At 40.3% G+C, this 12,391-nt stretch overlaps 2 protein-coding genes across 3 annotated transcripts in view; one reads left to right on the forward strand and one right to left on the reverse strand.

Moving 5' to 3' along the window:
• The window catches only part of kdelr2a (KDEL endoplasmic reticulum protein retention receptor 2a), a 263,345-nt gene that overhangs the window by 249,362 nt on the left and 1,592 nt on the right, over window positions 1–12,391 (forward strand). Inside the window, exons 2-4 of the mRNA XM_010773770.1 lie at window positions 9,669–9,769; window positions 9,871–10,029; window positions 10,724–10,976. Of these exons, the coding sequence (XP_010772072.1) occupies window positions 9,669–9,769; window positions 9,871–10,029; window positions 10,724–10,976 (513 nt within the window). The remainder of the gene's footprint in view (window positions 1–9,668; window positions 9,770–9,870; window positions 10,030–10,723; window positions 10,977–12,391) is intronic.
• On the reverse strand, window positions 11–3,041 carry LOC104947685 (uncharacterized). 2 transcript variants are annotated; one of them, XM_010773749.1, is made up of 6 exons: window positions 2,969–3,041; window positions 2,459–2,776; window positions 2,277–2,371; window positions 2,137–2,184; window positions 1,771–1,893; window positions 11–1,658 (listed from the first exon to the last, which is right to left on the reverse strand). In XM_010773749.1, exons 1-6 carry the CDS (start codon window positions 3,018–3,020, stop codon window positions 1,605–1,607), a joined length of 690 nt encoding a protein of 229 aa, XP_010772051.1. In that variant the 5' UTR covers window positions 3,021–3,041; the 3' UTR covers window positions 11–1,604. The 2 variants fall into 2 exon arrangements, with proteins under 2 accessions (XP_010772051.1, XP_010772050.1); XM_010773748.1 differs by having other exon boundaries at window positions 2,277–2,776.

Genomic DNA, 12,391 nt, shown 5'->3' on the forward strand with positions numbered 1-12,391 from the left:
AAACATGATGTAATCACAGCATGGCTCATACCTTTGAGCTTAAAGAGATAGAAGGCATGATGTGTTTATTAAGGATCCCCATTAGCTTTTACTCTTGACAAAAGCTACTCTTCCTGGGGTCCGACACTTAAAACAATAATACAACAACATTCAAGACATAAGCCCTGACATCATTAACAACATTAATAACATCACCAATATCATCAACAATCTCCAACATCATCAACAATCTCATCCACTTTCAATTTCGATCTCAGCCAAGGATGAGTGCACAAGACACCCACCAGTACAAAGCATGAGATCAAATTAAATTAGGGTTCACAGCTCACAGGGTACATGGTCATTAGTAGATGGCCCTTAAATCTCTTCTTGAAAGAGGCTCTAGACTCTATTTCAGTAAGGTAGTTTAGCTATGAGTTCCATTCCTTTATAGCTCTATAAGACACAGAAGGTTTCAGAAGATTGGTCCTGGGTTTAGGTGCCAGTAGATGGCCTGATGTAGCTTGTCTAGTCTTATGGTCATGCTCGTCTCTTGTGTAAACTATTTGATCATAAAAATACAATGTTTTTTTGCTAAATTGGATTTTTTTTAGAAAAGTGATAACACGAGATTGCTGATGTTTCTCAACCGGAAGCCATGATAGGTTTCTATGCATAACTCCAATTTGAGTGCGCTTCGAACAGTGGAGAGCTAGTCTGGCAGCCTTGTTTTGAGCTATTTGTCATTTCTTTATATGTGTGATTGTTGTATAAGTTAAAGAGTGCATATCACAGCTTTGAATGTATAACATTGTGTATGTAAACATCCAATTTGACTTTATGAAGTAATTGCTAATGTTAACTGGCAGAAACGTTTCTATGGGCATTTTCAGTAAATAAATACAAGGTGTTGTACCGAATATGATGAAACATATCAGATTGTAAAATGATTGCATTTAGACGTTTTTGTAATTTAAACGTCTTTTCTTTTTTTAGCAAATACTAAACAATACAAAACGTTTGCCTTGTTAATGCAACATTGTCTACTGTATTGTATGCAAGTCATCGGCAATGTTCCCTTTATGTCATTATATTTTTTAATGAGCAATCTTGTAAATACTTTTTTCCCAGAATGTTGAAACTAGTTTGTTTTTACCTTAATTGTTGAAAAAGGGAAATTGCATTGTCTTCTTGCACTGTTGCACAGTTCTGATTTTTACTTTCCATAGTGAACGATGTGGTAGTTGTTTCCTGAAAATGTGACTTTCTATTCTCTGTTTCTGAAAATGCAATTCACTATTTATTTTTTCTATCAAACAACTTGTATGGAAGAAATTAAATTGATGAAGTAAAAAGATGTGCCTCATTTCTGAATCGGATTGGGTTTTCTTTAGTTTCTTTTCAAAAGGTAAACACTACTTTGATTTTAAAAGGAACGAAACTGAAAAACTGAGGATCTTCGTTGTGTTTCCCTTCGTGAGAAAAGGCGAACAAGCACTCGACTAACTTACAGCCTTTGATTTGGTAATTTCCTGTGTCTCTTCACGGCATCCTGTGCCAGGTATTTAACGGCTGTGGAATTTCCTCTCAGTCTGGATGTTGGAGGTAATTTACATCGATGACACTTAGACGTTTTGATAGATGTCATCAGTTGAGCAGTTGAACTCGGTGCTTGGAGCCTGAAACACAATTGAAGTCTATGAATTAAAAACATGCTTTGACACAAGCTTTGCAGAAGTCTCATGCTTACTCAATTTGTCTGTTGACTAAACATGTTGCAACAAGATTTACCTCAGCTTGAGAGCGTTTTTTGTTCTCAGCTTTAATGCCTTTCTCCAAATTCCTTTTGCTGTACATTTCTTGCAGGACATCTCGGAAGTGTGTTGTTTTAAAAGAATGTATCTCTCTCGGAGTCTGAGAAGAAATATGTTATCAAACAGAGATATTTGGAGATTGCTTTTGTTTTGTGTTGTTAAGAAAAGCTGGTGAAAGGTTGCTTTGACATACAGTATGTGGTAATGTAAGAGCCTTAGACAGTAATTTACACAAGCCTTGGTTCCTGTTCCTCTTTTTGCCTCTGTTGGTTTTTCCCCGTTTAGTAAACATGTGAAACGAGTATTAAAACAGAAATCAGATTTTTTTTTTTATATTTACAACCTTATCTGTTTCCCCCCTCTTTCTGCAGACGCCCGTTTTGCAGCCACACTGGAACAGAGAGGAACAGGTACATTTATCATGAACTCTGTAACATCTTAACAATACATAACATTACAAATAAATGTGTTTCAGTAACTTACCTTCTTTAGAATTAGTGTCACTATTGCCAAGCTGTAGGTGGCCAAGAGGGCAAATGATAACCAAAGAAGAATGTGCCTCACTAGTGTAATGTGCTCTGAGAACAACAACAAAAAGGTTGTTAATCCCAATTCATCTACATCAACACATTCAAACATCTGTACCTTTAAAATCAGACACTTACCCGTCACCACAAGAGTGGTACCCAACGCTACATACGGTATGCCCGGTGCTGTGCATTCAGAAAATACTGCACAGTAGTAGATCCCGCTCTCATTTGTGTGAAGTGACATGATGTTTAAAGAGGCTTTGTCCAGGCTGTACTTGTGAGGATTCATACTCACGTTGAGAGGAAGATGGACGTTTTCCTTGATAGCAAACCACTCAAACTGCAAGTCCTTGGGTAAGCAATTTGAACTGAGGCTACATTTGAGAGAAACACTCTGCCCTGTTTTCCGCCAGATCATCTTGTTTGGCTGGGATAAACAGTCCTCCGTACTCTCTAGATTAAAAAAACAGACATTTAACAGATATAACATTCAGTATCTCCTATCCAGAAATGTTTCAGAGAAAGCAGCTATTGTTGAACAGAAGTAATATTTGCATAAATCTGGAAAAAAGGAAATTCCTGAATAGATTATTGCCAAGGACTGATGTAAATAAAGCTGATAAATACAAAACAAAGACATCTTACCTGTTACTGGCAGGTATGTGAGCAAGAGCGTGAAACAAAACAAGCGGTCCATGTCTGTGACAGTCTGTGAATGATTTCATTATTCCTTCCCTCTCTTGCTGGGTGACAACATGGGGAGTAGTTATATTGCACTTCCTCAACACTTAGTTCCTATTTATCCCCCTGTCCTCTGCAGCTGAATGGTTACTATGGATTTTTATAAACATGACACATTTCAGTGTGTAACATCCTGTCATGATAACTATGGCATCTGTAATATCAAGTGCAAATAGAGTTAATGCTTAGGATTTAGATGTAAATCTATGGTCAGAAATATGCTAAAATATGTTTCTTGTCTGTATAAACAGGAAGACACATCAGACTGTCATTGACTAATATGAACAACATTTTCTGAAGAAGTGTACTGTTACCTCTGTGCATATAAGCAATGCAGCAATCTAATAAAGGGAAATGTCTGATGTGTGGTTATAGATGTTTTGAAATCAACATAAAACAGAGAAGGGTGAACCCACTGAGACTGTGTGCTGTTCACTAAAAACACTGTAAGCCTATGGACCATAATCATTCAAAGTTACTGCCAATGGTCCTCAACAAAGTCGGCTTTAAGAGATTTGTGAATATTAGTAAATGGAATCAGATCCAGCTTAAACCTTGTGTTGGGCTCGTTACCGTTCAAGATTGACCCATATAGATTCACAATATAGATTGTTGGACAATGTTGTTCATGCCACACCCCCACAAGATGACTGAGACTGCCAAGGCACACACGTAACTTACTTACGTAATGCGTGCCCTGTGTGTGTGTGTGTGTGTGTGTGTGTGTGTGTGTGTGTGTGTGTGTGTGTGTGTGTGTGTGTGTGTGTGTATGTGCTTGTGTGTACGTGCTTGTGTGCATGAATGCTTGTGTGCGTATGTGTGTGTGCATGTGTGTGTTCAGGTTCAAGTGTTAGTGTACATATTCTTTGAGAAAGGTGGAGTTCCCTTGGGGGGAGGGGGGCAGAGGGATGGGAGACCAGGTGCATGTTGCGAAAAAATTATTGTTACAGTGGATGAAGAGGGGGGGGGCTGTGGTGTCTAAAGTAAAAGATGAATCTTGATTGGGCCAAATTTGAACCCGAGTCACCCACAACAATGCTGCTGGGTCTCCCCAGAACCGAACACCAAATTATACACTTTTTTTAAAACTTGAAACGTGTCACGGGAGACCCGGACACAACATAAGGGTTTTAAGAACCTTATCGTGCAGTTGTTTTGTTGATTACAAAATTAAAAAAACAGTGCACTTGGGATTTTAAGGGGGCCTCAGGAGCCTATAGGAGACTTAATGACTGGGGAGCAGATCTTGCATTGTAAAGCTCTGATGTGTGTAGAGTATATACAGCAGCAGCAAAAATCCATGCAGAGTAACCAAACAGGGAACAATCAGAGCATTAGGAAATAATATGACAAAACATTGATATACTTTATCAGGATTTTGCATCATGACAAATGCAAACAGCAGCAAAATACAAAAATACTACAGCTTAAAAGTGTCAGCTATAAGTAAAAGTCCTGAATTCAAAATGTTACTTAAGTAAAAGTACAAAAGTATGTGCATAAAATAATAGTTTGGGTACCAAAAGTAGCAGTAATCCTCTTGCAGAATGGCACAAATAAGCACCAGATATTTAAAAAATATTGTATAATAATTACTGATGCATTAAAGGTGGGGTAGGTAAGTTTGAAAAACCGGCTCGAGATACACTTTTTGTTATATTCCATGGAATGCTCTTAACATCCCGATAGCAATGAATATGTTAAGTGCTTTGACAAAAAATCCATGAAAAAAATGTCATCTGTGGAAGCCGTAGTACTGTAAAAAGCACAAACAACAATCGGCAACAAAATGTAGTAGAGTAAAACTATAGTGTAGCAAAATGAGAAATACTCAAGTAAAGTATAATTATAGTGTACATTTTTTTTTGAAGTACTTTGACCAGGCACCAATGGGCACCGTGTTGGCTTCCCCTGATATCTATTTTATCACTGGATCATAATTAGTGATGCATAAATGTGTTTATTTTATTTTAGCAAATTGTAAAGAACGAGATACATTTAATTACTTTTTATAATGTCAGGTATCGTCATCCATAATAGTACATTACATTTCATTAGTCTATTTAATTGTTGTTATTAATTAAATAAACCTTCGAAAATAACAAGTAACTCATCTTGTCAAATAAATAAAAAGTAGCATACAATGCTTCAAAATGGTAATGGAGTAGAAGTATGAAGTAGCATAAAATGACAATACTCAAGTAGTTGTGTACCTCATAATGTACTCAATTACAGTACTTGAGGTACAGTTCCTTTCCCACACTGTATTAAACTAGGTCAATATTCAAGATTCAAGGCTTTTATTGTCATGTGTACATAGCTACAGTGTAGATATATCAATTGAAAATGTTAGGTCACAGGCTCCTCCAACAGTGCAACACCATAAAACAGATATGACCAACTACTGCGCCGACCGCTCAGTCTGCCCTAGGGGCCCTGCTTCTTCTCAAGGGGAGACGCCGGAGCACAAAAGAGCGGCCGGGCAAGGCGACCTGACAGAGGGCACCGACGCAGAAGGGGGGCACTGCAAGTGCATAGAGCCCCAGAACAAGAGTCGCACGAACGGGGGCGCCGCGGACGCGAGCGAGCCGCGGAGCCGTAGTCGGGCCCTGGCGCCGCGCGCCCGACGCGGAAGCGGTAGTTTGTGACAACGAACAAGTGGGGTTGTGTCAGAATTGTGTTGGGGAGTGCTTTGCGATACAACATCGCATTATTTGCTTTGTTAATTGATTTAACGGATCGTTTTTATGGTTATGGTGTCCTGGTAAAAAAAAAAATTTCGTATAAAATACGGCTCGCGCCTTCACTTTCATGCAATACGACCGGCCCCACAGATTTATCACGAGGCCCCGGTCGGCCCGTACAATGATTGCGCTTCGGCACAAGAGCCCGGGGGCGTGGCAGGCCGGGGCCAACAGCGGGGCGCCGCGACGCGGGCGCCGGGCGAGGAGACAGAGGGGGGCCCGGTGTGGCCGCGCCGCGGGGGGCCGGGGCGTGTCGGGTCACGTACCAATTTATAATATTATTATAAATGCAACGTTTTATTCCGAAGTCTCACGACATTTCTAGATGTCTGGTGTTGTCCCCAACCAGCACAACAAACGTGACAAACAGTGGCAATTTGTTTTTCCTGGAACCAAGTTTGGGGGAGTTTGACCACCGAGATGGTACGTTTGCCAAAAGAGTTATAACGAGTGTGAAAAGTGTAGTACAAAGCAGTGTTGATAGTCGAAATAGGAACGAATCCTAGAGACAGGAGGAAAGAAAGAAGGAGACACGATCTCAGTGTATGTGTCGTACGTCGGTTTGACCGGAGAACCAACTAAGTAATATCATGTAAGAATTTTAGTATAATTAGCGTTCTTAATGTATTACGTAGGATTATTAGATTGTTGTATTGATGTACGGAAGTGAAAAAAAGTCTATCAAAAAGTAAGAAACTATAATTGTTTGTGTAGGGTTTATGAGAAATATATGCTAAATTTTTTCTACTTCGTGACTGACTTGTCCGTTATACACGGTCGATGCTCAAGAACTCATTTTACAGAACTAATAATGGGGGTGGTCGGGTTGGAACATTATAATTCATTTTAGCATATACCTTCGTATGTGATCGCACGATAGAATGGGGACGCGGATCTGAATATGGTAGCTCCTTGTGATGCTTTGGAGACTTCAACACTGTACCTAACACTGGTGGACTGTTATTGAGGTCTTGATCTTGGAATATCAGGTTGGTCGTCGAAACGTCCTCGGGTCAGTGTTGGCAAGAGGAGTATTAATTTTCCATGGCTAGGGGCGACACGCTTGACGTTGTGGGTTCTTTACATAAACAAATTATTTTTATTATAATGTCAATTCGTCTGGGTCTCTTTTCACATTTTACTGTCTCATGTGTTTGATATTGACCGTGCAATCGTGAAGCATCGCGCGGAGAATCATGTGCGGTGCAGTCTACGGTCTGATCTTCTTGCTCGTGGTTCGAAGTTAATTGGGCGTCGTGCCTCATTACCTACACACATACAAATCTGTTAGTCTTCACTCTCTTTCGTTTGTCTGATCACTTTAACTTTTCTTATATGGGGTTTTGTGTTCAATTTGCCGACATAATCTCGCAACTAAGGAGTATGATGATTTCGGTCCGCTCCGTGAAATCACTAATGCGAATCGGGGGTCATTTCAATCCGGGGGTAACTGACGATTGCTACAATCGGCGGCATCTGAGTTTACTTTTACCCACATTGTGTACATTTGTCATCGCTCCCGCGGAAAAGCAAGAGGGGGCCATGGGGAGGACCACGGACGGCCATACGCCAACTCCTCGATGTCGGGGTCCGTTCTTGCGTGCTCTTTTATAGCGGACTCCTCAGTCAAAGTTCGGCTAAGTTTCTTTCCGTTCCCTTTGTAGTCGGCGCGACCCCAAGAGCGTCTTTCCCTTGAACATCCGTATACAATGTGTTATAATGCGTATACAAAGTGAGTGTCGGGATATATATCAATGGACCGTGTGCTGGTACAGAAAAGGTATAAAACTCATCGTCTGACTACTATGTGGTCTACGTCTCTCGAGGGGTACAGTTCGAGACTTCTAACAAGTAGCCACGTCTTACTTAATTGTGTCTGACGGTCGCTTTGTGTCTGACAGGCTTGAACATAGGGAAACTTCATCCCAAAAAATGAATCACCGTCAAAACACACTTTCGAAGAGGAGGTCTTACACCAGTCGTTTGTCCACCGGACTCCGAAGTCTGCTAACCTTATACCGCTCACACGTCCAAAGCTGCACCTTTCCGCCTCCGCGACTTGTTTGGTTGTCTCTCTAAACCACCTGATGTTTATACTGACTGTCAGGGCTCTTCATGCGGCGGATTGCTAGTCCGACGACTGCGTTCACCCCGTTTGAAGTCGAGACACATGTTCCTCCCCGATATCAGCACGATAGAGTGTTTTTTCACGTGATAAACTTGCGNGCGGGCAAAAATCCTTTATTATGCGGGCTAAATTCCTTGATTATGCGGGCTAAAATCCTTGATTATGCGATTAAACATGCGGGGTTTTTATGTGATTTTATGCGGTGAAATTGCGGGAAGTTGCGAAATATGCGTAAAGTTGCGAAATATGCGGAAAGTTGCGAAATATGCTAAATATGACGGGGAAAAAGAATAAAAACATTTTTAAATATTGAGCTGTCTTATTTATTCTCTCACACACAACCTGCCACTAACGTTAAACCCCTTTACTATTCAATTAAACACATTCAATGTTTATTTATTGTAAAAGCAATTGGGCTTTTTTAATCTCACACACACACCACACACCCCACACACACACACACACACACACTTCTCCGCCTCATTCCGTTTTCATTTACTCGTTCGTTATCTGACCAGCTTCAATCTTGTAGGCTACTCACTTCGTTTCTTGTAGCCCTCGAAAGGTTTTTGAAGGTTGATGCCTCGCTGAACGTGAGTTGTTCGGCTTTCTTGTCCGCAGCAGCAGAAAGCATTTTCGAATGTTTGAATGAATCAAAGTGGGTCGTCCCCGTCGATTTTCTCTTATGCTCCAACACACAGTTGTACGGGGTGCAGAATAGTTTCCCCCCACTTTTTGCCCCGTTTTTAGTAGAAATGTTCGTCGGTAAATGAGATGGATTAGATTTTTTCATCTTTGTGTTTTCTCCATCGTATGAGCTCCACACGTTCACTCTATACAGTGTTGTTTACATTCTGTGATGCGCGAGCTGATGACGTCACGTCAAGACGAGTCAACTTTTTTTTTTCTCAACTTTGTGTGGAAAAATGCGGGGATTATGCGACCTTTTGATAAATATGCGGCCTTTTAAAAAATCTGCGCCATTTTGCTGATTATGCGGTAAATTCTGCGATCGCAGAATCGCGTTTTTCTGGAGGGTCTAAGTAATGTAGATAGTGCATAAATTACTATTGCAACAAATGTGTTAATTTTTTTCATTATAAGTCGATTTTTTTGGACGAATGCTCCGGGCCAGTGGTTACAATAGTGGGGCCAGTGATAATACAATTCCACCGGGCCGGAGGGCCAGTGGCATTTTACCCATAATGTCTACCCCTGATGTTAAAGTCAGAGAAAGATTTTAGGGATTTCCAACTCTGTCTGTAATGGTCCTTGATAATACAAGATTGTTTTAAGAGTTATTGTTTGGCTGTCAGCTCAGAGAGTCAGAGATGCATACAAAGAGAAAAATATACACACTTTTTTAGTATTTTCTCATAGTACACTGTGAGGGCTAATGTACCCTGCCATGTAAGTTAAAGAACCCAAATCCATGTACCTGAGTTGCTCTCATACCTGCCAACCTGAGATTTCATTTGTTTCTGCATTTTCCAAAAGATAGCATTATTTAGTAATTAAGATTGCCTGTAAATAAGGAACTCTATACAAGCACGTGCTTTAAATATGCCTATAAAAACGTGTAAGGAAGGACTACATTATATTTCCACTAGATGTCAGTGTTCAACTAAGAAAAGCATTTTATGAATCATGTTTAATCCAAACTACTTGTCAAGCTGTTGCTGATGGTTATGCTAAACATGAAAGTTTAATCTGATTCATATTTATTTTGAAGGTATCTCTGGAAAAAGCCAAATCCTGTTTGCTATCGTGTTCACCGCGCGCTACCTGGACCTGCTCACCTCCTTCATCTCCCTCTATAACACCAGCATGAAGGTAAGGCAGTCACTTTTCAGCTCTGGCCAGCAGCTCTTCAAACATGTCACACATTTCTCCCCGGTACTTTCACCGACCAACTGTTCTTCATTGTTCACCAGGTGATCTACATCGGATGTGCGTATGCGACAGTCTACCTGATCTATGCGAAGTTCAGGGCCACCTACGATGGCAACCATGATAGTTTCAGAGTGGAGTTCCTGGTTGTTCCCGTCGGGGGTCTCGCTGTTCTCATCAACCACACCTTCTCTCCTCTGGAGGTGGGTTTAACCTCCTCGACTGTAGTCTTTGCGTGATAGGATGACTCGAAAAGGAACTGATATCCTGCTGTAAACGCCTGTAAAAGTCTGAACTTACTGTTGTATGATTTTCATATAAAAAAAATGGTATTCCTCTTGGGACTCACTGATTTTAACTTTTCATTGAGTAGGTCATTCTCTAGCAGGCTAAAAGGCTTTGTTAAAGTTCTGAAAGGAGGTTTTAATAAATGTTGGAATTGTGTTGAATCAAAGCAAGTATAATAAAGTATTCAAGGCTTTTATTGTCATACGTACATAGCTACAGTGTAGTTAAGACAATGGTATTCTTAGGTCACAGGCTCCTCCCACAGTGCAACAAAATACAATGGATAATAGTAATAAAATAATATAGAATATAATAGAAATTGTGCACAATAGTCGATATACAAGTAATTGGAATATTGATATATATATATAAGTTACAACCAGATGAATGTTTTGGATGTTCTTTCAAAAGTTCAGGTGACTTTTGAAACAGCTAGGTTGTTATTTTAAATATTACATTGTTTCCCTAGCACAAAATGGGAATAAATAACAATAAAGAAAATGCATAGACTATTGGGAAAAATCTGTAAGCATTCATTTTGGTATCAATGTTGAACTTCACAATGGTGGCATCCCTAATTCCTGACCATGTAAATGTTTCTGTCATCAGATCTTGTGGACGTTCTCCATCTACCTGGAGTCGGTGGCTATCCTGCCTCAGCTCTTCATGATCAGCAAGACTGGCGAGGCGGAGACCATCACCACCCACTACCTGTTCTGCCTCGGCATGTATCGGACTCTCTATCTCTTCAACTGGGTCTGGCGTTTCTACTTCGAAGGCTTCTTTGACTTGATCGCCATCGTGGCCGGATTGGTCCAGACTGTCCTCTACTGTGACTTCTTCTACCTTTATGTCACCAAAGGTGGGTTTTCTTGCTGGTTTCCAATTACGGCATTAGATGGATTAGCTAAAGAAATAAGAACGTGGTTATCAGGAATACAAATATGTCTATATGTTTGTTAAAAGAGTTTAGATAATCATGTGTTGTTGGATAATTATTACTCCACATTCCTCTGACACAATCTCTTCCTAGTGTGACTGAGATTTGAGGGATCCACAGTCCTCGTTCCCTGAAAAACCTCATAATAAAATGCATTGGAAGCTAATCTGAGGCTCCAGCGGTCTGCATTTTCTAAATGAAACGGTCCTTTTACCACAAAATTCCCTCTTTGTATTGCTGTCCACTCTCAGTAGCTTAGTAAGGAAACACATTCCGACTAATACATAAAGAGGATTTTGTGCTAAAGAGACGCTTGATTTGTAAACCTGCTCTTGATTTGGCTTACTCCGAATGCTGAGACCTCACATTAGCATCGGTTTGCCTTCAGAATGAATTATTCTCACGATTTTATCAAGTATTTCTTACAGTTGCCTTGGAGACAAATTTTGTTCACAATCTTATCGAAGTACTTCCAAAGCTGCAGCTATTCACACTAGTTTGTTTTGGAACAATACAATTCAGAAAACTTGGACAGTGTTTCAGTGACTTTAGCCATTTCTTTCCTTACAGTAGCTTCAAAACAGTAGTTTTCTGAGAGCCAACACCAGAATATCAATAAGGTTTATTTACTTAAGTACTTTTTCACTTACAAAGAATTTGCCTTTGTGATGGTGCATACTCTACATAAAATAACTTCTATAGAGGAATTAAAAACACAGGCAAAGTAAACCAGATAAATGATAAATTGCAGTAAAACATTTTTAGAAAGGGGGGCTGTATAGAACCTTTTTCATGATGTTCAAATATTCAAAGTGAAGAGATAATGTACAAGGTTCAAGGTTTTTGTCTGGGCTTGGAGAGCTCCGACACAATCCTTCCCGCCTGTCTCAGGTTGCTGAGGGACAGCAGATTGAACCAATCACTGTCTCACAGAGCGGTGATGTGCTGCAGTCTGCCCTTCACTGTGGCAGCAGCATACCAGAATGAGATGGAGAGGGTTAGGATGGACTTGCTGGCAGTCTAGAAGTGCCCCATCATTGACTTTGTCAAGTTAAACTTTTTTAGTTACCACAGGAAGTATATCCTCTACATTTGGGTTTTATCAAAGTGGGGGGCGGGCCTCCTTAGCTGGGCTCAGGGGAAACTTTAAGTATTCCACTAGTTTCTACGGAAATCTTCCGCCTGATCCCCAAAAAAGTATTTAGTTAGTACATTCAGATGGCCCGGAAATGTTATGTATAAACGAGTTGTGTTATAAACACAGCGGTAAATTAGGGAGGACAGCTGTCTGTGTTTTATTATCTGTGTGAATATTTGGTCTCACACAAGCCATTATT

This window comes from Notothenia coriiceps, unplaced genomic scaffold (genome assembly GCF_000735185.1).
Source record: "Notothenia coriiceps isolate Sejong01 unplaced genomic scaffold, NC01 NC01_scaffold00012941, whole genome shotgun sequence".
Taxonomy (NCBI): Eukaryota; Metazoa; Chordata; class Actinopteri; order Perciformes; family Nototheniidae; genus Notothenia; species Notothenia coriiceps.

What these genes read in the sequence shown, in the direction of transcription:
- LOC104947685 (XM_010773748.1), bottom strand. Translation starts at nt 3,020, where the DNA reads ATGGACCGCTTGTTTTGTTTCACGCTCTTGCTCACATACCTGCCAGTA. An exon ending in AGAGGGGGGAAACAGATAAG is followed by an intron (nt 1,894 to 2,136) that starts GTTGTAAATATA and finishes ATTTCTTCTCAG; the next exon opens with ACTCCGAGAGAGATACATTC. An exon ending in AAAAACGCTCTCAAGCTGAG is followed by an intron (nt 1,659 to 1,770) that starts GTAAATCTTGTT and finishes ATTGTGTTTCAG; the next exon opens with GCTCCAAGCACCGAGTTCAA.